The 20137-nt window shown below is 34.1% G+C and overlaps 1 protein-coding gene and 1 pseudogene across 2 annotated transcripts; both read right to left on the bottom strand.

The window, feature by feature from the left end:
- Window positions 1-528: 528 nt before the first annotated feature.
- Window positions 529-14464, bottom strand: LOC120129727 (annotated as a pseudogene).
- Window positions 14465-16713: 2249 nt separating this feature from the next.
- Window positions 16714-18844, bottom strand: LOC120129558 (ADP-ribosylation factor). Of its 2 annotated transcripts, none has more exons than XM_039147027.1 (7): window positions 18704-18844; window positions 18125-18284; window positions 17960-18030; window positions 17461-17580; window positions 17269-17387; window positions 17058-17139; window positions 16714-16959 (listed from the first exon to the last, which is right to left on the bottom strand). In XM_039147027.1, exons 2-7 carry the CDS (start codon window positions 18270-18272, stop codon window positions 16954-16956), a joined length of 546 nt encoding a protein of 181 aa, XP_039002958.1. In that variant the 5' UTR covers window positions 18273-18284; window positions 18704-18844; the 3' UTR covers window positions 16714-16953. The 2 variants fall into 2 exon arrangements, with proteins under 2 accessions (XP_039002958.1, XP_039002959.1); XM_039147028.1 differs by lacking the exon at window positions 18704-18844 and adding an exon at window positions 18527-18579.
- Window positions 18845-20137: the final 1293 nt, after the last annotated feature.

Raw genomic sequence — 20137 nt, 5'->3', positions numbered from 1 at the left:
TTGATTGATGGATCTAACATATGCTTGATTGTATGATCAGCTGAAACCTAATCGTCATTGTTTTTGAAAAAAAAAAAGCAACGTAAGTTTGATTGATTTCAGATTTATGTCATTTCAGGTTTGGGATGCAAGTCATTTGGATTTTTAAGTTGGATTTTTGGGTCAGGTCATGTTGAGTCGATGTCATTTAGGTTGTTTCAATCAATTTGCATTCGGGTCATTTCAAGTTCAAAATGAGCAATTCACATTCGGGTCATTTCAGGTTCAGAATGAGCAGATATCAAAACAGATTTAGAAACAGATGTCAAAAGAAGTGAAATTACAGTGTATGATAGTGAAAAAGGATAACCAAAAGTGGAACCAGACTAATTCCGGGGAGCTTGATCGATGGGCCGTGTGTAATGCCAACCACAGTAAGATACTAAGTTTGAAAAAGAATGCACTCTGATTCTTCTGAGCAAATTTTACCGATGGAATCTTTGGTTCGAATGACAAGATGAAGTGCAGAAAACTTCTTTGTGTTTGGTTTTAGACGCTTTGTTTCAGGGTCACACGGTAGATGGCTATTGAAGATTTAGGCCAATAATTCTCATCCGTATCCACTTCTTCGATTTCCTGCATAAAATTGATATAATTTAAGTGCAACTTTTTTGGTAGGATCATGGGAAAACATGTTGAATTGAATGTGCCCAACCACTAGTACCGATTAACTATGCAATTGGTAACCAAAGGAGAAAATAAGGTCATCACAAACACTTGAAAGGAAAGAAATTGAAGCTTGCTTTACCTGAACAGTATCCTCTCCATTAACGACCTTTCCAAAGACGGTAAGTTTCTCATTTGGATCTGGGATCGGTGCAGTCGTGATGAAAATCTCGAATGCTCCATTATCATGCTTAATCTTGGAAGTTCCAAGCATGAATGCTTCATGCTTCAAACTGGTTGAACATTCGAGTCAATTTAAGTTACAACAATAGCAAAAGCATGCATTGCTTGCCTATTGAGAGGATGGTAAATCGATGGAGGAGGATAAGGAAGGGAGCAAAATTAGTTTAAACACCAATGTACTAACCTCATATCGAGTCAGTTATAATGTTTTCCTTTCAAAGTTCAGTCCTCTGCAACTCCGAGCTTGTCACTATCTCTGGCTTGAATGACATAGTGCTTTATAACATGGCGAAAAAGCATTCCATTGAAGAGCCCTCTCTAACTGCAGATCAGTTAAATGGCTTTCGAATTCCTTTACACAGGTTAAAACCTTCGGTTGCACACTGTGTTATCATCTTGCAATCTCGTATTTCAGATTAATGATTCAGCTCATCGATTCCTTTAAATGAATTTGCAGCTTAAACCAAACATTCAGCATGCGGCTTTCGAATTAAAATGATCATAACCATTTTTAGGTAAAACAATTAAATATTATTTAAAAAAAATAGATTATGACTTTAATTTGGCGAATTTGGGGGATTTGGATTAATATGGAATTAAAATGGATGGAGTTGCCATCGACCTTTGGGTTAGGTAGGTCGAATACCTAAAAACGTCTTTTAAAAAAATAATTTTAAGAAAAATCATTTTTATAAGACAAAAATTGATCTGCGTAACCAAAGATTCGATTTGAATGGATTCGGGAGTCGTTTACGTGTGGGGAAGGGTTAGCACCCCACAACGCCCAAAATTGGTACTGTGTCGCTTACACGTTGTCATACATTGTGAAAATCGTGAGTCGAACGTAAAGTTAAGATGTGATCTATTTACTGAAATTTAATTAATTTGCTTCAAATAAATTAATTACAGAAAATTCTTTAACTCGAAAAGAAATATCGAAATTAGTAATCCTCCATTGGGAAAGTTAACTCGACTATTTCTTGTCAATAAAAGAATATTCCTTCATTGATAAATATGCAAACCGAATATAAATAAAATTAACGTTTGCATTCAAATAAAAGGAAATAAATAGTGAATTAAAAATAACACATATTGCATCATTTGAATAAATTAATAAGTAAAATATACTTGACTTGTTGCAAATTCCTATGTCATTAAAATGCCGTATAAGATCGTACCACTTTGATCAAGTGATACTTTCCCTGCCCGTTGTACAAATACATGTTCTTGAAAATGTTCGAATTAGTTATAAAATATTTAACCAAATATTATAAATACATAAAGTGCTGAAACAAAATAAATTAATATGAGGCTCCACACGAAATACACTTAACATAATACTTGTATACATAAAAAATGGCAGATCAAAGTATGAAAAATTAAAACTAAATGCAAGGAATAAAATAAACACATCACAAATTAATAAGCGACATCAGCCATTTAACCAAAAACAATTAACAGTGTAAAAATGACTAACATACAAAAATGATGAAATTTAAAGTTCAAAGTAAAATAGCCAACATTTCAATTAAGGACTGAAATATAAGAAAATAAAATACCATGATATTAACAGAAACTTAACCAAAGATAAAATAACAGAAAAATAAGGAACTAAAATGAACTAACATAAACAGATAGTGCTTGAACATAAATAAAATACAATACAATGGCATGGGCTTAGATATATACACAAATGCATTTACAGGCGAAAAAAGACTAAATTGCAACATAAATAGAATAGGAGCTCAAAATAAAAGTAAATAAAAATTTCATTAACTGGTGAAAACGGAAATCTTATAAAATAAGGGACCAAATGTGGTATTAATCCCAAATGCCTAGAACACGCGAGGTGAGATTATACAGCTATGGGGACATATTCTACTATTAACCCTAAATGAAAAACACGCTAAACTCCTCCATATGTTAAATGACGTCGTTTCAGTCATCTAATATAAGCCCAAAATGGGCTTTCAATTTCCCATTCTCCTCATTTTCCCCATCTTCCCCTCTCTCTTAAAAATAGAGAACAGAAGAAGCTCTCAATGTTCTCTCCTTCTCCGCATTTGTCTCCGTCGTGGAGAGAAAGCAGAGGAACCACGGCCGCCGCAGCCAGCGACGATGGCTTGAGAAATCAACCCCTGACTAACCCTTCTCTCTTCCTTTGAACACTAACCCTTCTCCTACCCCAAATAAAATTGAAAACCCCTATTCAAAAACTCTATATCCAAAATAGGGGGAAGTTTACCATCGATTCGACCTTCTCTGTTCTGGCTAAGCTACAACGATGAGGTTTTCTACAAGGGTAAGATCTCCCTCACTTTGTTTGGTTTTTAGCACTCTCTCTATTTTTTTCCTGGTTATCACCGAATCCCCTATTTTCTCTTCTTTGGTCTTTTATGTTTGCTTGCATGTGGATTTCTGGTGAGATGATGATGATATCTAGGTAGATAGGGTAATAATTCTGATTGTTTTTGGAGAAATCCCAAAATTTTGGGATTTAGGGAATTTTAAATTTTAAATTTGGGATTTTGATTTGTTTACTATTTCCTTTGATTTGGTTTGATTTGGAACTGATGGGGTTACTGTGGTTGATGCAGAGGAGGACGGCGGCGGCAACAATGGCAAGCGACGGCTGAGCTGATGATATCCCTAGGGTTAGGGTTTTAGAAACCCTAGGGAACCAGGTCGGGTTGCTAATCGGGTATGGAATTGGGCCTGTTTGGGTCAGGCATGATCACTTGTAAACGGGTTGGGCTTTTGGTTTGGACCTCGGGATTGGCCTGTAAAATGTAACTTATAATTAGTAATAATAATAATAATAATAATAATATAAATAAAATGAAAAAAAGACCCAGACAAAAACGAGTTTCTACAGCTGCCCCTCTTTGTACATTCTTGTGTTAACAAGAATAGGGCAAAGACGACAAGACAACACGTTTTTGTCTGGTTCTCTCCCTTTTCAGCTTAGAAATTGGATAATGTGGTTATTGGGTACGACACTGCTCATACGTGATGAAGAGGTGTGGTCGTCTAAGGGTGGATGACACAGCTCATACGTGATGAAGAGTTCTGGTCATCTTTAGGAAATGTGATAACACGATTCCTACGTGATGAGGATGTCTTGTTATCTAGGGGTGACACAGCTCCTACGCGATGAAGAGATCTGGTCAGTGGATGACACGGCTCATACGTGATGAAGAGTTCAGGCCATCTTTAGGAAGGGTGATAATTCGGTTCCTACGTAATGAGGACGACTGGTTATCTAGGGGTGACACAGCTCCTACGCGATAAGGAGATCTGGTCGGGGGATGATACGACTCATACGTGATGAATAGTTCTGGTCATCTTTAGGAAGGGCGATAACACGATTTCTACGTGATGAGGACGTCTGGTTATCTAGGGGTGACACGGCTCCTATGCGATGAAGAGATCTGGTCATGGGATGACACGGCTCATACGTGATGAAGATTTCTGGCCATCTTTAGGGATAATGATTTCAAACGAAACCGACTCAAAGATGATGCTTCAAAAGAAACAGACTCAAAGATAATTTTGTTAAGAGAGACTGTCTCAAGAGAGACAAAATTTTGTTTCAAAGGAAATGACTCAAAGATTGTTTTGTTTTAATAGAAACAGACTCAAAGACTTTTGTTTCAATAGAAACAAACTCAAAGATATTGTCTCAAGAGAGACAAAATTTTGTTTCCAAAGAAATAGACTCAAAGATTTTTCTCAAAAGAAACTGTATCAAAAGATAAAACCTTGTTTCCAGAGAAACAAACTCAAAGATGATATTGTTTTAAGAGAAAATGTTTCAAGAGACAAAATTCGTTTCAAGGGAAACGACTCAAAGATGGTTTTATTTTAAGAGAAACAAACTTAAAGATTTTGTATTTCTAGAAAAACTGCCTTAAGGGAGACAAAATTTGTTTTAGTAGAAATGCTCTCAAAGGTGGGTATTTTCAAAAGAAATTGTCTCGAAAGAAAAAATTTTGTTTCAAAGGAAACAAACTCAAAGATTTTTTCAAAAGAAATTGTCTTTAAGAGATAAAATTTTGTTTAAAAAGAAACATACTCAAAGATGAATTACATCTTAAGTGAGACCAAATTTGTTTCAAAGGAAACAACCTCAAAGGTTGGTTTTTTATTAGAAACCGTCTCAAGAGAGACAAAATTTGTTTTAATAGAAATAGACTCAAAGATGATTTTGTTAAAAGAAACAAACTTAAAGATTTTTTTATGAAAAACTGTCTCAAGAGAGACAAAACGTTGTTTCAAAAGAAAAATAATCAAAGATTGTTTTTTCCAAGGGAAATATGCTCACAGATGGTAAATGTAGTTTCCAAAGAAACAGACTCGAAGATTTTTCAAAAGAAACTTTCTCAAAAGAGACAAAAACAAAGAAACATACTCAAAGATTTTTCATTTTGTTTCAAGTGAAACAAACTCAAAGATTTCTCAAGAAAATCTGTCTCAAGAGAAACAAAGTTTTGTTTCAAAAGAAATAGACTCAAAAAATCTTTGTTTCAAAAGAAACAACTCAAAGATGATGGTTTGTTTCCAGTGAAACAAATTCATAATTTGGAAAATTGTCTCCAGTGAGACAACATTTGTAACATTTGTTTTTAGAGAAATTGTCTCAAGAGAGACAAAATTCATTTCAAGAGAAAAAGATTCAAAGATTGTCGATTTTGTTTCTAGGGAAACAATTTTAAAGGTGTTTGTGTTTAAAGGGGGAATTGTCTCTCACGAGATGAATCAATTTTGAAAATCTCAAGTGAGATTAATTTTATTTCAAATACAACAAATTTAAATTTTTATTTCATAGAAAAAATGTCTCAAGCGAGACGAAGTTTGTTTTTTAGAAAGCGGTCTCAAATGAGATCAACTTTGTTTAATGTGAAACAAATTTGAAATTTGTATCTCAAAGAAAAAATGTCTCAAGTGAGACGAAATTTGTTTTGAGAGAAATGGTCTCAAGCGAGACAAAAAATTGTTTTAAAATTCTCAAAATTTGTGGAAAAATGTCTCAAGTGAGAGAAAATTTTGTTTCAAGAAAGACACCCTCTAAGTCGATAGAAAGTCTGCCTTTTCCTGCATGTTGAGGAAATGTATTGATTATTGACTTCAGGAAGTAAAATCATTGTTTCTTTAAGTTAGAGACGTTTGGTCATTTCTGAGGTTTGATTTCCTGAGAGATCAAAATGATGCATTTTTTACTGACTATCTTGGATGTTATGATGTATGTCAAGACAAAATTTATTTGATTTTTTTGTTGAATTTGTCCTCAAGAGAGGAAAAAATGTCTTTAATGCACATGATGACAAATGTTTGATGCAAACTCATGTAATATGTATGTATGTGTTGATGTATATATGCATTGATGTATGTTTTCTCGATCTGGAAAGAAAATTGTTGCGAGAGCAGTCTTCACTCTATCTTTGATTTATTTTGTCTGCATTTCCACTATGGTGTACTCTTGCAAACCTCAACCTGAGACAATTTGTTTTCCTTGCCCCATCAAAATTTGCCTTCTCTTGCCCCAACTTTAATCTTGAGCTTCAGAGGGATCTTCGTTGAATTCCAAGATATGCCTCCAGAGAGATTATCTTGTTTAAAAACGTTTTTCTTCTTCTTGTATTTTCAAAAGTATGAAAATATCAATTAAAAGAGTTTTGAAAAATATTTAATCAAAAGTTTTGAAAATATTGCTTCTTTCAAGGTTTCACAATTGACAAATCATAAAACAAGAGTTCATTAGATATCAAAGAATTAATTACTCTATTAATCCTTCAATAAATTATAGTTATTTGACAAGTGTCAAGATCAATGCATCTTTGGGATATGGTTAAATAAGGAAATGATAAAAATATCTCAGGTTATTATTTTTGGTCAAAGGTATGGGGTTCTCATTTATTTACTGTTCACTGATCTGATGAAGTAGCTTACGTACTCACTTATTGGAAGTGTACTCCGATTCCCAGTTCTCATGATCTCAATTGGGTTGTGCGATGCCTTATTAAGGGATTTGTGCGATCGCCTCCTATGAAATAGTCTTCATATTCAAGCCGCCTTTTTAGGTTTTCAACTCGAATCCTCCTTTGGTTTCAAGACGTTACTCAGAATTTACGTCTTGAACCCTCTTTTTTATTTTTCTCTATTATGCATTAAAGATTTTAAAAAACCCTTTTTTAAAATAAAATATTAATCCTGATAGGCGGGATGAAATCTGAAGATAATCTCTTCTGTTTAAAAATCCATGTATGATTAGAATGGACTTGTCATGGTTCACGGTTATGAAAGAAATGGAAAAATAGGCTCAAACAAGTGTTTAAGGGTAGTTAAACCAAGGATCAATTTGTTCTGATGCCTTCAATCTTGTCTTGCTCAATTTGAATCTGCTCGTATGAGTTCTTTATTTTCTCTTGATGTTCAATGATCTTTGAGTGAAGTGATTCTGGAGTGATTGTGCTTGATCAATCTCACAGTTTGAAGCTCGATGAGTCATTTGAGTCGAGGGACTCATTGTCTGTGCTCTTTGTCATCTTTTTGTTCTTTGCTCTTTTCTTTGTTTTTGCTTTTTTTTTTCTTTTTTTTTCTTTGCTCTTTGTTTTTTTCTTTACTTCTTTTCTCTTTGTTTTTCTGTTCTCTTCGGTTTGATATGATATTTTCACTCTGTATTTGGTTCACCTTTTAGTATCTCATCTGAATCAATGTCTTTACTCATGCGTGCAGATTCCCTCCAACTTGCCCCCCAGTGTGGAGGGTGATCCTTGGTTTGGGTTGAATCAGAAGAAAACATGATTTAGGCTCAAAGGGGACACAAGAGTACACCTTCTCCATTTGTGAAGGGATAATGAAAGAATGTCGTTCATCATTTCATACACAGAAGACTTTACAGAAAGATGTCCCCAGGGGTATAGATTTTCAGGATTAATTTTATTTACATGAAAAAATGTAATTAATGCATGATATAATTATTTTGAAATAATTTCTTTTTTCTCCTTCTTGCTTCCAACATGCCTCAATTGTCCAAACTCATCTTCAGGAAGCTGAGTCGAGATAGCCTTCATTGTCTTCTCGAGATACCCCATATTGTTTACTCTGGTAGGAAGGTTCATGTTCAAGTGAACATCTTGTACTCAGTGCTTGTAGGTTTTATTGGTAGAAAAAAATGTCGGGTTTACGTCTAAGAAGACAATGATGACTTTATTGGCTCAAAACAAAGTTATGGGTATGACTTTTTGTCTCAAAAAGATAAAGTCAATGTTTCAAGGTCGAAAATAATGTTTCAAGGTCTTAAAGAAAAGGAATGTCAACATTTGGTTATTTGGTAGTGACCATAATTATTTCATGTAAATAATCAAGAGATTTTATTTTGGTTTTAGACGGGATAAGAAAAGTCTAGTCTTGCCATATGTCAAAAATCTATAATTCTTGAAGAACTAAAATAATCTGTAATTCATTCGGTATTCAAAGAACTAAAGATTAAAATTTGTTCAATTATTCCACCTTATAAGGTAGCATAAATTCAATAATTAAGATTAAAATATTTAAGCACATATTAAAGACATAACAAAAATGATTTCAAACAAAACAATCTCTTAGTGCAAATGGTAGATGCAATGCCCCATTATTCTTCGATTGCCCATGCCCCTGAGTAAATCAGGTTATGGATCTTACGCTTCAGTGCCTTACATTTTCAGCGAAATGTCTGAAGCTTCCTATGTGATATCAACATCATGGACCTCAAGGAACGAGGACTCTTTTCTCAGATTATTCTAGCAGGCTCAGTTGTACAACCAGCTGAACAAGCTCCCACTGTACTGATTCCATCTTCTTCTTTTAATTGTCAATGTGGTTAGGAACACTTCTTCGAATCTTCCATAAATTGGTTCCATGCTTTTATGAATGCTTAAAAATGAAATGTAGATGCAAAATGCAAATATGTAAATGCAGATGCAAAAATGTTGATCCCAACGTTGAATATCAGAGCCCAATTTTCACCAGAAATAAAAGCCTTCACATTACAAGACAATCCACTTTATAGACATGCATTTGCTTAGATGTTGAGTCCGGAATATATCACTGTTTCACCTTGGATCTTCATCCTTGACAATGATGCCCTCAAGTGCATCTGTAATCTGACTCCGTTAATGCCCCGGCGGTGCTGGAGTCAGTGCGTCGCTCTTTGATGATTAGTCATGGAATGATCATAGATGAGAATCTACCGCTGGATTACTCATTAGATTAATGGATCATCATTTCAATCTCGAATATTGCACGATCTTCGAGCTGACTGCTTTGTCTCGGATCTTTGTATTTTGGAACTGATGCCCCTCAATGCTCCATAAACTAACTCCATTAATGCCTCAGCGGTACTGAAGCCATTGCGTTGGTTCTTGATGACTACCGATGACATGATTGTAGATAAGACTCCACTGCTGAATTACTCATCGAATCAGTGGATCATCATTTTAGTCTCGAATGATGCACGATCCTCGAGCAAGTCTCCTTCTTGTACTATGAACTTCTTTCAGCCCTCGATGCATGTCTGTGTATGTGACTGCTTGATTGAAATTTTTTATCTCTCATTGTGAAAATTTTCTCTTAAATATCCCCTTGCGGGTCAACATTTTCACATTATGTTATGTTGATGCAATGCAATGAAGAATGAAAAATGACACAAACAAAATAAACGAAATAAGTTAGTGTACACAAACAAAACAAAAGAAAATAGTTAGTACAGGTAAGACAATCGATACAGGTAAAAATGTTATTCAAAAATGAATATAACACCTACCCCGTCATGATATATATCCGAACATGCTTTAATTAGATAACAGTTCTACCCGAACATGCTATCTACCCAAAATGATATATTTTCAAGAAAATGATCCTAACCGCATGATATCTAGTTCGCATAATGTTATTTAACAGAAAATATATTTTACGAACTTAAAACAAAATATAAGAGTCTAGAAACGCTCCTCCTTTGTGTACACTTAATTTGGGTACCTATTGAAGGACAAAGGTTCGATATATCTATACCTAGGGTGACCACTCTACGGTTCACTATATGCATGGCTTTGGCTCTAACAAGGAAAGGGAACTCGAATTGTCCTTGATGTCGGTGCCCCTTGGGCTGCCAGACCCTCGATCCTCACCCATTACAGGTTTCAAACGAAACAAGTTCAATTCGAGGGGATTCATTGCCTTATACCCATACGAGGAATAAATCCCTACGAAAGTATAAGGTATGTATCCCATAGGTTAATTGCTAAAGCTCATACGAAGAATAAATTCTTACGAGAGTAAAGCAATCACCCTAATTAATTTGGATCGAAGTTCGTGTCTAGAGCTTATGTTATGCAAATGTATGTGATGAGGAGCATACCTACCTTCGAGTTAAAAGGAAAACGAAACAAGGAAAAAAAACTTGATAAAACTTTGACGAATATGAAAATAGAGATTAAATTATTAGTATGACAGATAAAAATGAAGCAATTAAAAACTTCAATAAACGAATCAGAAATTAACTAAAGACTCGAACTCATAATTGTGGCCACAACGACAATGTGTAAGCGACCTACAACTTGACTCTCTAAAAAATTTCCCAACGGAGTTGCCAAGTTGTCATAACCATTTTTAGGTAAAACGATTAAATATTATTTAAAAAAAATAGATTATGACTTTAATTTGGGGGATTTGGATTAATATGGAATTAAAATGGATGGAGTCATCATCGACCTTTAGGTTAGGTACGTCGAATACCTAAAAACGTCTTTAAAAAAACAATTTTAAGAAAAATCATTTTTATAAGACAAAAATTGATCTGCGTAACCAAAGATTCGATTTGAATGGATTCGGGAGTCGTTTACGTGTGGGGAAGGGTTAGCATCCCACAACGCCCAAAATTGGTACTGTGTCGCTTATACGTTGTCATACATTGTGAAAATCATGAGTCAAACGTAAAGTTAAGATGTGATCTATTTATTGAAATTTAATTAATTTGCTTCAAATAAATTAATTACAGAAAATTCTTTAACTCGAAAAGAAATATCGAAATTAGTAATCCTCCATCGGGAAAGCTAACTTGACTATTTCTTGTCAATAAAAGAATATTCCCTCATTGATAAATTTGCGAATCAAATATAAATAAAATTGACGTTTGCATTCGAATAAAAGGAAATAAATAGTTAATTAAAAATAACACACATTGCATCATTTGAATAAATTAATTAGTAAAATATACTCGACTTGATGCAAATTCCTATGTCATTAAAATGCCGTATCGGATCGTACCACTTCGATCAAGTGATACTTTCCTTGCCCGTTCTACAAATACAAGTTCTTGAAAATGTTCGAATTAGTTATAAAATATTTAACCAAATATGATAAATACATAAAGTGGTGACACAAAATAAATTAATATGAACATAAATCATTGAGGAAAAGCAAATATGTATATATATATATACGGCACAAAGGTGGGCTCCACACGAAATACACATAAATACACTTAACATAATACTTATATACTTATACCACACGAATATATATATATATATATATGGAAAACATAAATAATAAAAAGGAAGTTTAATTGACACGAACATGATCCATGCACCAATATAACTATATTTACACCAAGCAAGCATACACATTATAATTTAATATTATGGCCTAAGTGAACAAACATCAAAAATGGCAGATCAAAGTATGAAAAATTAAAACTAAATGCAAGGAATAAAATAAACACATCACAAATTAATAAGCGATATCAGCCATTTAACCAAAAACAATTAACAGTGTAGAAATGACTAACATACAAAAATGATGAAATTTAAAGTTCAAAGTAAAATAGCCAACATTTCAATTAAGGACTGAAATATAATAAAATAAAATACCATGATACTAACAGAAACTTAACCAAAGATAAAATAACAGAAAAATAAGGAACTAAAATGAACTAACATAAACAGATACTGCTTGAACATAAATAAAATACAATACAACGGCATGGGCTTAGATATATACACAAATGCATTTACAGGCGAAAAAGGACTAAATTGCAACATAAATAGAATAGGATCTCAAAATAAAAGGAAATAAAAATTTCATTAACTGGTGAAAACGGAAATCTTACAAAATAAGGGACCAAATGTGGTATTAACCCCAAACGCCCAGAACACGCGAGGTGAGATTATAAAGCTATGGGGACCTATTCTACTATTAACCCTAAATGGAAAACACGCCGAACTCCTCCTTGTGTTAAACGACGTCGTTTCAGTCATCTAATTTAAGCCTAAAATGGGCTTTCAATTTCCCATTCCCCTCATTTTCCCCCATCTTCCCCTCTCTCTTAAAAATAGAGAACAGAAGAAGCTCTCAATGTTCTCTCCTTCTCCGCCTTTGTCTCCGTCGTGGAGAGAAAGCAGAGGAACCACGGCCGCCGCAGCCAGCGGCGATGGCTTGAGAAATCAACCCATGACCAACCCTTCTCTCTTCCTTTGAACACTAACCCTTCTCCTACCCCAAGCAAAAACCGAAACCCCCTATTCGAAAACCCAAGATCCAAAATAAGGGAAAGCTTACCTTCAATGTGGCCTTCTCTGTTCTGGCTAGGCTACAACGACGAGGTTTTCTACAAGGGTAAGATCTCCCTCACTTTGTTTTTTTTAGCACTCTCTCTATTTTTTTCCTGGTTTTCACTTAATCCCCTATTTTCTCTTCTCTGGTCTTTTATGTTTGCTTGCATGTGGATTTCTGGTGAGATGATGATGATATCTAGGTATATAGGGTAATAATTCTGATTTTTTGGAGAAATCCCGAAATTTTGGGATTTAGGGAATTTTAAATTCGGGGTTTTGATTTGTTTACTGTTTCCTTTGATTTGGTTTGATTTGGAACTGATGGGGTTAATATGGTTGATGCAGAGGAGGGCGGCGGCGGCAGCAGCAATGACAAGCGACGGTTGAGTTGATGATACCCCTAGGGTTAGGGCTTCAGAAACCCTAGAGAACCGGGTCGGGTTGCTAATCGGGTCTGGAATTGGGCCTGTTTTGTCAGGCCTGATCACTTGTAAACGGGTTGGGCTTTTGGTTTGGGCCTCGGGATTGGCCTGTAAAATGTAACTTATAATTAGTAGTAGTAATAATAATAATAATAATAATAAAATGAAAAAAAGACCCGGACAAAAACGAGTTTCTATATATATATATATATATACTACTGTGTTTTCATGTCGCCTTACAACACAGAATGCTCAACCAAAGAAACCAAATTATGAAGTGAAAACAGACGGAAATTCTGGAAAAGGAAATGTGATTTACAGAATACGATTCAATGTATTCTTGAGTCTCCCACAGCAGGATCTGATCATCTCTATCTATATCTTTATTTCAGTTCTATATGAAGAAAATCCATTGTTTCAAGTCAAATGAACGTCGTGTCCAACACTTACCATAAATCGAGGAATTGATCAACAACTTCAGGAGAACTATCCTTGAAAAGTTCCACAGTTAAAGAACCCTTTGCAGTTTCTAAAACCTAGTCATAAGAAGGGGAAAAAAGAGTCGAGTCCAAGGATAAAACTCATTTCAATTAGGAATAAATTGTACAATCCTAAAAGCTTAGACTGAGTAATCACTGAACAACTCGGTCAAACTCAATTTAGTAAGAAAGGCTAACATGTTAAAGATTGTAAGATACAATAGATAAACCATAAAGCCTAAACAAAGTTGGTTTTCTCCTTTTCCTAAACACTTTTTTTTTCGAAGCAGGTGTGTGCAAGTTAAAGAAAGAATTAATTGAAGAAAGCTAGTTGCATCGATACATTTGCACTGGAAAAGAATATCAAACCATAAGGAGATCATATATGGTCCATTAGCAAAGTTCTACGATATCGTTTTTCAAAACTAAGCACAGCACATTCCAGGCTAGTACAATAAAGAGTAGACTTATTCAATCGAACTGAAAGTACTAATCAGAGGAGAGCTTGGCAAGTAAAGGAACCTACAGCATATCCAGGGAGATCGGACTTCTTCGAATCCAAGAAAGAGTTATCAGCCTACCAGACAAAAGCAGCCACAGTCAATATAGAAGATGTGAAGTTGAGAAACAAAAAGGAGAACTTCCTCTATATGTAAAACATCAGAGACTACGGTTACTGCAAACAAGAATGGAGAAAAGGTTGCCGTAAATCATCTTAAAATGATGATATATTTATACCCGATAACCTAGTTAAGAGTTTCTGCTAGTGTTTAAAAAACAAAGATTATCAAGAAACACATTAGAGAACGAAAAAACCAGATTCTTGAAGAGTGCACCTTAAAAACCGATTGCCTGTCCTCGATTTGAATACTCGACCTAAAGACAAGAAAACCGGGTCAAATTTCATCAATTAGGGAAAAATTAACCGCAATTCATTCTCTAAAAGAAGTTTCATCTCCAAGTTTCCTGCTCTGAAAATTAGAACTAAATCCCTTTCCTTAATCCATGAAACTACCCTGGAATTAACCCTATAAAGCAGCAGGGATTTAAATTGCGGTTGCCACCATATTTTCTGTTTCATTGCGTTTATCCCGATAGCAAACATAGTAGATGCTATTGAGGGCATCCTGGTCGTGCAACAACGGTTTTGGATAACGTTAAATCCCTGCTATATAGAGTACAAACATTGCAGCACTAAACCCCATTCCTGAAATTAATTTAACTTAATCTCCAATGTCCAATGTTAAACTAAAGAGTATAATTGTTGAAACACTAATTCAGGTTGGACCCTTCTTCTTTTTGCTTTGTTGTAGCAGAGCTTGCGGTTTGATCCTCGCCATGAACTCCAAACTTCAGTGCCAACAATCAAACCTGAGCATTTTCAAGTTAACAGAACTCGTGTCCAATGCTAGAGTCAGTACATTGATTAGCATATGATGAGAATTTTAAGTTCAAAAATGGAAGGCGGAAATTAAATACTAAAGTTATTGCTTTATTCAGCAGATTTGGAACTACATATATATAAGGACCAAAACTAGAAGAAAATTTCAAAGCTGAAGTTGAACATACCAAGATCTAAGAAAGTGAAAAGAACCAAACCAAAAGGAAAGACGATGATTTCTGACTTGGGTTTTTCATCCGGTTGAAAGAAGAACAGATAATTTTCTCGAGAAGACAGGAGGAAAAAAATCATGAAGCATCAAAATTTCAAATCGGTTAACATCGAGAGGAAATACATGTACTTTCTTTTGGCGTGAATTTTCTGGGGAAAAAGAGAACGTTTTGGGGTTTTTTCCCCTTGTAATTTGAATTTTACTCGCTTCAGTTTTCATTCTTTTGAATTTTTTTCATGATTAACGAGAAAACCAGGAAAAGAAATTGATGTGTAAACTACAACCCAATGTCACTGTTTCATTTTCTTCTGATTTTGTCTGCTCGATTTTCCATTGTTATGATTTGGCCACTCATGCTATATCAATTAATAACAGGTCTTTAATTTTGGTCATAATGATGTTTTTAGTATCCTTTTTAGTCCCTAAATTATACTAAAAAATCTAGTTTAACCTCTTTTTACTATTCCTTTTCATTACCAACCAACCACAATGTCACTTCTGATTTCTACTATTTTCATCTTGATTTCAAACTCTCACTTTACAAAATTAAGTGTTCAAACAGTTTAATAAAATATTTAATTTTAATTGATATAACTATAATTTATACTTTAATAATAAACTTCAGGATTCAACAGCAGAATGTGACGTGATTTGCTATAGTATAATGTAAATATAAAAAAAGTAAAATTATATAAGAGAATTCTTTTAGTCCTTAAATTCTACTTTGATAAAAATAAATAAAAACTAACACTTTAATCTTATGTCTATATAAACTAACATTTATGTCTATAACACTTCAATATTATGTATATATAAACTAACACCACGAGCCTTTTCAATTTATGGACTCAAATTATAATTTTATTTTTTAAAAGGCTTTAGAAAGATGCAGTTGATTAAGTACATTTTTCATTATCATTTATTGATTGTGCTATCACGTAAGGCTAAGGCGTCTTAGTTATATTAACGATTTTGCTTCAAGAAAAATGGAAGGCAATACATTCTTTAGTGCATTAACAAAAAATATTACTATTATTAACTTACTATAAATAAAATAAATAAATTGTTTGTCCCTTCTAACAATTTTAGTTCTAAGGCTCGGAGTTTGTATCCGTCTCTTCCAATAATATTATTTCCGAGGTTTGAACCTAGTCCCTTGGAGAGTCCAACTTTTTTTAAGATACTATTTTGTTGAATCTCCTAATTATTAGAAATTAAAAATTATAAAATATTCCCTGACTATAGGATGTTATTTTGTTAAGTCACTATACTTTTACAAAATGATCACTCTCTTAACCTATTGATTGAAATATAATAAAATATTATCTCATAACTATTTTCGTTGTATACTCGTTTGAGATTATAAGATCAAATTATCATATCTCAATCAATATATCAACATCCAACTTAGACCGTCATTAATTTTTAACAGAAAATGATGAATTTGAAACATATGAATAAGTCAGATGACCATTTTACAACTTTTAACAGTCCGGGACTCAACAAAGCAACTCCCTATAGTCGAGGGCCTATTTTGTATCTTCCAATAATTAGAGGACTTGACAAAGCAATGCCCTATAATCAAAGGACCATTTGTGTACTTTACCCTTTTTTTATAATACATGCTATATAATCCCTATTCAACTTATAGTATAATTTTTCTCACTAACACTATAAATTATGCATAAATGAGGGTGGCTTCGGCATAAACACATTAAAAACATGGTTCGGATGAAAGTTTATCTCAACCATAAAACAAATGCAATCCAAAACGAACAAATGTACCTTTTCCAACTATCAAGATGATGAACACAAGAAAACCAAAAAAATTATCAATTATTCTTAAACTACGTTCGCAAGAAAGAAGGAACACAAAAAAAAAAACAGAACATTTTAACGGAGGTAGAAACATCGATGATTCCCAAAGGGACAGGCATTAGTGAGATAGACAAGTCATCTATGCCTGCAATTTGCAAATAAATATCAGCACAGGTGAATAGAAATTACGACGAGCAGAAGAAGCTCAAAAGGCTACAATCAGAGTCATCTGCATGATCTTACCTTGTTTGCAATGTTGTTTGAGAGCCAGTCCAGTCCTTCGTACAGTCCTTCACCAGATGTGGCACAAGTACTCTGGATATACCTGCAAAATATATCATGCAAGGAACGTAAAGATCCACGAAAGAAGGGGTCAGATAGATGAACACAAGAAACCCGTATACACATACACAGAGAGAGAGAGAGAGAGAGTGGAGAGAATTGTTCATCTCACCAGTGGCGCTGGCGGAGAGAATGAAGTCCAAGTTTGTCGGTGATCTCAGCAGCATTCATAGCATTTGGAAGATCTTGCTTGTTAGCAAATACTAACAGCACAGCATCCCTCAACTCATCCTGCCAAATAATAAGTTGGATTCACGATCATTGGAATCATAACGCCAGAAACAAGAATTTTAAACTCAAGTACCTCATTCAACATCCTGTGCAACTCATCTCTAGCTTCAACCACACGGTCACGATCGTTGCTATCCACCACAAAGATGAGGCCTTGCGTATTTTGGAAATAATGTCTCCACAAAGGTCGGATCTATGTAGGAAATTAAAACAAATAGATGAGTTAAATAATGAAGACAAACAAAAAGCACATGAAATTTTTCACTATTCTAACAGTTCTAACAAGATTAAAGTTTCACTAAAAACATAAGGTTCAATTATGACTTCTAATTATCCGTATTTCATAAACCAATAGACATCGAGCATGTATTCTCTTCTTTCACAGAACTGCACTCACATTCATGTTATCAAGATACTTTATTGGTTATTGAATATACGATACAATCACAATCCCACACATACTCATTCCCTACCATAAACAAATCGTATCCAGAGACACGATAAATCCTTTTCTTTGATGCAAACTTAGCAGTTAATATCAACATGTTTGAATAAAAACAAAACCTTGTTACCTTGTCCTGGCCACCAACATCCCAAACGGTGAAGCTGATGTTCTTGTATTCAACGGTCTCAACATTGAAACCTACACAATCATAAAATATAATAGTTAGTCGTATCCTTTTACGAAACAACATTCGCTATATTAAAAATAAAATTAAGGCTAGAAAACGACCTACCGATGGTGGGAATGGTAGTGACAATTTCTCCCAACTTCAGCTTGTAAAGAATGGTGGTTTTACCAGCAGCATCAAGACCAACCATCAGTATACGCATTTCCTTTTTGGCAAAAAGCCGGCTGAATAGCTTTGTGAAAGACAGCCCCATATTTTTCAACGTCTGCCACAAAAACACCAAAATCCACATATCAATTTCCAAAGATCGGTACTAGCATTCAAGATCAGAGCAGATCCGACGGCCAAAATTGAGGACCAACATAAGATCGTTCAGGGAACAATTGCAAATCAAACATGCCTGAATTGAACGAATTCAACACGTAACAAGTTTAAATCTGATCTATCGCGACATGAAATCAAATCGAAAGAAAAAAAAGGCAGATCGAAGAAATTTAATGAACTTACGACGCTTCCTATACTCAGATCAGACGGAACCACGCAACGGATTTCAAGATTCAAATGATTTGAACACACTTTCGAATCAGAATTGAAGTAAAAAATTCAAAGAAAAAAACTGATTAAACGAAAATTAGAGCAAAATTGATTGAGAAAATTAAATCTTTTTTAGCTGAGAAAACTTGCCTGAGAAAATCCGCAGCGGTTAATACGCGTGGTTGAACTTGAACAAAGATCTGATCAAAGGACATATACGATTTGGAGCTTGGGGTATTTATATATCCAAACAGGATCTTAGCTTAACGGAACGTCGTCAATTTATTCTTTGGTTTTTTGCTATGTTTTTAAAATCGGATCGGACATTGAATCGGTGAAGGTTCTGATTTATTAGTTCACTGGTTTAACTGGGTTCAATCGCGGTTGAATCGGATTTTATATAAAATAATATTTTTTTAATTTTACATAATATTCAAAGCAATATTAATATATATGTAACACTTTTTTTAAGTTTACAATATTAAAATGTATAAAAATATTACAAGTCATAACATATATAAATTAAAATCCATAAAATCAAGTGAAACAAAATGATTCAAATCAACTACAACATAATATATAAGGTAAAACATATTAAATAATAAATATAATTATATAACTATAATTAAAAAAATAAAATTGGGGCTTAAAAAATCATAACAAATGATGTCATTTGGTTTAATTTTTTTTTTAAAAAAAACAATCCCACATTGCTAAGAAACATAAAAGAGCATTCCAAAAGTTTAAAGAGTAAAAATATGAGAACAAAACAATCCCACATGGCTAAGAAACATAGAAGAACATCTTAACTTACTTCTATAAATAATAGAGGTAATTTGACATTCAAAATCATGGAGCATTTTGGTAAGTTCAGGGCGAACTATTCTTTCGCTTCAATTGAGCTCAAATTTTAGGCTTCAATTGAACTTCTAATTTTTTTTGAGTTCGAGCCTTTTCGAGTTCAAGTTTTAATATTATATTTCGAGTTCGAGTTGAACTTGATAATTTTTAGCTCATGAGTTTTTGAGTTGAGTTGAGCTTACTTTTAAAGTTTCGAGTTTGAGTCGAGCTCAACAATACTCGAATTTGACTTGGCTCGTTGAACAAACGACGTCGTTTGGTTTAATTTTTTTAAAAGAAAAAAGTAAACCGGCGGTTCAAACTGGTTTTTAGTCGATTCACCCCGATTTTACCGGTTTTTAGTCGATTCTACAGATTTTCAGCCGGTTCATTGCCAAACCGGTTTTGTGAGGTAACCAGACCGGACAGGCTACCGATTCACTGTTCAACCGGTTGAACCGACCGGTCCAGTTTTGATAACCATGATTTTTTGGGAGAATTTTGCCGCTTTTGCTGATAGTTACTTAGTTAGCTTGCTCCCATCTTGACGCAGTTATGACGGTGCTTGATATGCATGAGTTGTACTTAAATGGTAGGAATTTTAATTTAATCCGAAATTGTTGACGAGCTGATTTGATAGAATCAGATTTTTTTTAAAAAAAATAAGTACGAGTTGGTTGAATCAGGTTGGGTTGAATTTTTTTAAGTGAGTCAAGTCGGATCGGGTCGATTTGGGTGATTGGT

Source organism: Hibiscus syriacus, unplaced genomic scaffold, assembly GCF_006381635.1.
Source record: "Hibiscus syriacus cultivar Baekdansim isolate YM2019G1 unplaced genomic scaffold, ASM638163v2 tig00110503_pilon, whole genome shotgun sequence".
Taxonomy (NCBI): domain Eukaryota; kingdom Viridiplantae; phylum Streptophyta; class Magnoliopsida; order Malvales; family Malvaceae; genus Hibiscus; species Hibiscus syriacus.
The sequence above is the reverse complement of the archived record's forward strand: the minus strand, read 5'-3'. Positions and strand labels throughout refer to the sequence as shown.